At 54.7% G+C, this 3428-nt stretch overlaps 2 protein-coding genes across 2 annotated transcripts in view; one reads left to right on the top strand and one right to left on the bottom strand.

The window, feature by feature from the left end:
• ACA1_355240 (uncharacterized protein) overlaps positions 1-671 on the top strand; it is a gene marked incomplete at both ends in the record, with an annotated part of 2671 nt that extends 2000 nt beyond the window's left edge. The window contains 3 exons of the mRNA XM_004345296.1: positions 160-312; positions 405-542; positions 618-671. Coding sequence (XP_004345346.1) covers positions 160-312; positions 405-542; positions 618-671 — 345 coding nt within the window. The remainder of the gene's footprint in view (positions 1-159; positions 313-404; positions 543-617) is intronic.
• A 1712-nt stretch (positions 672-2383) lies between these two features.
• ACA1_355230 (uncharacterized protein) lies at positions 2384-3309 on the bottom strand (the record flags this gene model as incomplete). The annotated part of the gene is made up of 4 exons (XM_004345295.1): positions 2384-2458; positions 2535-2618; positions 2714-2856; positions 2973-3309. Coding segments are annotated over 4 exons (639 nt in total), but the record flags the coding sequence as incomplete, so codon positions are not given.
• Positions 3310-3428: the final 119 nt, after the last annotated feature.

Below are 3428 nucleotides of genomic sequence, written 5' to 3'. Positions count from 1 at the left end.
TGCCTGCCGCCCAATCTTCGTTCTGCTCCTCCCCTCTTCTAGTCTGGCAGGCATTGTCTTCTTACGTGCGTGTGTGGTGTGTGTGTGCGTGTGTGGTGTGTGTGTGGTGTGCGTGTGTGTGTGTGTGTGTGTGATGTGTGTGGGTGTGTGTTGTCTTAGGAGCTCCGGCGTTGGAGATGGGGGTTGCTGGTGGCCATGAAGCTGTTTGAGGAGGACAAGATCGAGGAATACAACTTCGAGATGGTCTACGACCGCTTCCAGAAGTTTGCCCGCGACGAGTTCATGAGCGTCACCAAGCCCACCGCCTTTGCCGTACGTCTTATTCCCGCGCACACGACACGACATGACACGCACACGCACACGCACACGACCAACGACACACGCACTAATGCGACACTGCGCAGGCGTTCGAGAGTTTGCTGGAGCAGGAGCTGATCAAGAAGGTGGCCCGACGGGCCGAGGAGAAGGCCACGCCCAAGGGATTTCTAATGGTCCGACTCATGCCCATCCCCGCCCAGATCGAGGATGTCCTCCGCGACCCGGTTCGCCTCTCTTTCTCTCTTCCTTCGGGACCGTGTTCTTTCTTACGCCCCGTGTTGTGTCATGTCGCGCCTCAGGCGTGCATGTTGCCGCAGAGCGTGGTGACGTGGGGCACCAAGTGGGTGTCCTGAGGTTGTCAAGAATATGTATCGCTTGAGACCTCAAGGAAGGAACCAACGGAGAAGGAGTAAGCGAGTTCTCGTTTGTCTTTGCACTTAAGAGGAAGGCCTGGAAAGCCTCTTGATTTTTTTCTTCTTTTACAGCCCATTTACCCACACCAGCCAAGTGTGAAGAGACAGAGAAGAAGAAAAGTCAGGAATGGGGAACTATTGGGGTGGGAATCGCTACTACTTTGATAACATGTTCATCCCTGTGCACCCTGTGGTCATGGCCTCTGCTCTGTTGGCCTCTCAACACCAGCTGTGCCTTGATCTTGTTCACTGTTGGCTTGGCCATGCCAGTGAGGAGTGCACCATTGCTGTGATGTTCCCTCCCTCAGTGCATGTCCACTGTGTGCACCTTGACCACACCAAGCAGCTTGATACTCTTGTTGGTGAGTGGATTCTTAAAGTGGGCAGAAAGTGTGAGCCAACCCTGCCCTACACCTGGGAGTATGTGAGATTATTACCTGTTTTGCTGTCTTCTCTTTGATGCAACCCTGCTGCAGAGGTACTGAACTCTGAATTGCAGTGTCGTTCCCATCAGTGCACAACTCAACCACACATGCTGCATTGGTGGATGCACCCACTCCATCCAGATCATTGTGTCTGCATGCAGCTCCTCCACTGCCAGTAGCAAGCAGGTGGAAAGGGCTGCTGCTGCCAGTGCCAGGCATGGGTACCACCACAGTCACATGATCTGGCTGTAGTGTGCACCAACCAGTGCAATATGCCACCCCCTGGGGACGTGCTGAATGCATCTGTAGGCTCCAAGCTCAACCTCATCACCTCATCTCTTGAGATCCCAGCATCACATGAGCTGCACACCATGCTTCAGCATCACTATGTCACTGGATCACCTTCAAGGAGGTTCTTGCATCCAGCAAGAAGGAGCAGTGGCTTGCAGCCATGTGCAGTGAGATCAACACTCTCATCAACAACAACACTTCCAACCTCATTGAGCTGCCACTGGGCTGCAGGGCTGTTGGCACCTCCATTGGTTCCTTCCTCAAGGTGCTTGGTGTGTACAAGGTGTGCTGGGTTGCATGCAGTTTCTCCCAGGTGGCTGGCATTGATTTCAACAACACCTATGCACCTGTCCTCAGCTCAAGAACCTGTGCATGCTACTAGCATGCCATGATACACTCAGTGGACATAAACAATGCCTTCCTGTAAGCAGATTTACAGAAGGAGGTCTACATGATACAATCCAAGTGGTGCATATATCCCAATCAGCAGCACCATGTCTTCTGCCTGAAGAGAGCTCTGTACAGTCTCAAGCAGGTGCCTCTTGTGTGCAATTCCACACAAATCCACACATTCCTTGCCACCTTCCCCTTCCCAAGAGTTGGATGCATTTCATTCACCACTACACCATGTGCTTGGGGGTCTCATTGATCATGCCATCATCTTGGTTCCCACAGTATCTCTTACATCACCATTTCTACCACCTTTCACCCAGCTTTTCCACCTGAAGTGATCAGTGAGTACAGACAACTGCCATTCTCCTCTGTTTCCAGTGAGTGGCAACATCCTTGAAGCTCATGAAGCTTTTGTTTCAACCACCCAACCCACCTGTGAGTGTCTAAAGGGTGCAGTGCCCATGGGTGCACCTCAAGAACTCCCAACCAGATTTTTCACTTGGCATCTTACCAGTCAGGTATGGTTGGTTGGGCTGTATTCCCTCAGTATGCAACTTCAGTTGGGAGTTCACACAGGAAGACAGACACCAACTTCTGGAGCACTTGTTGCTGATGACGCTGGTGGTGGGCGGTGGGTGGTGATGGAAGGGAGATCGTGTGCGTACGCCGGACACTGCGAGGAGGACTTGCACACATGCTCGAGGAACTCCTGCGCGATCACAAGAAGCTGCTTGGCATTCTTGGCCACCTCCGCTGTCGACGCATTCCTTGGATCAATCTTTTTTGATCAAATATGTGTGCGTGTGCGGTGTGTGTGTGAGTCGTACGAGTCGGACACAGTGCCTGGAAAGTGGGGTGGTGAGCAAGGCGCACCTCGAGGGGCTTCTCGAGCGCGTTGACGGTGGTGATGAGGTTGCCGATGCAGTAGTCGATGTAGTGCGCCGCCTGCTGGTGAATGAAGGCCTTGAACAGCCGCACCGCAATGCTCTCCTCCCGGAAAAGCACCGCACTCTCCTCTGCGCGCAACAAAAAATTAGAAAACCGCTCACGCACACGCACACGCACACGCACACGCACACGCACACGCACACGCACACGCACACGCACACGCACACGCACTCAAACACGGTACCTCGAGGGCTCGCGGCGATCTGATCGATGAAAGAGGAGGTGAGGAGGTGCTGCGACTTGCCCTTGATTGTGTAGAAGCTGACGATGGCCTCGCTCAGCGGGTGCTCGTGGCCGCGCGGTGCAGCTGAGGCCATGTCGAGCTCGAGCATGGTCCGCATCAGCGGAAAGTCGTCCCAGGAGTCCTCGAGCAGGGTCTCGGTGAAGACGTGGAGCAGTCGTTCGGCTCCGGGTTGCGACACCCGAACGATGGGGGCGGCGCCGCACTCGAACGAGTGGACAGCCGGTGATGATGACGACGATGACGTGGCAGAGCCCAGGGATTGGCGGGGCGATCCCTCGGCTGACCGGGCGCCGGCGGTAATAGTTGGACCGGTGCGGCCGCGCCGAAGCCGCTCGTTGTGATGAGCTCTGTCCACGCATTTTGTAAGCGCCTGTGTGCGTATGCGTGCGATTGTAC

Source organism: Acanthamoeba castellanii (assembly GCF_000313135.1).
Source record: "Acanthamoeba castellanii str. Neff unplaced genomic scaffold scf7180000084728, whole genome shotgun sequence".
In the NCBI taxonomy this organism is placed as follows: domain Eukaryota; phylum Discosea; order Longamoebia; family Acanthamoebidae; genus Acanthamoeba; species Acanthamoeba castellanii.
This window is presented reverse-complemented; position numbering and strand designations above follow the sequence as displayed.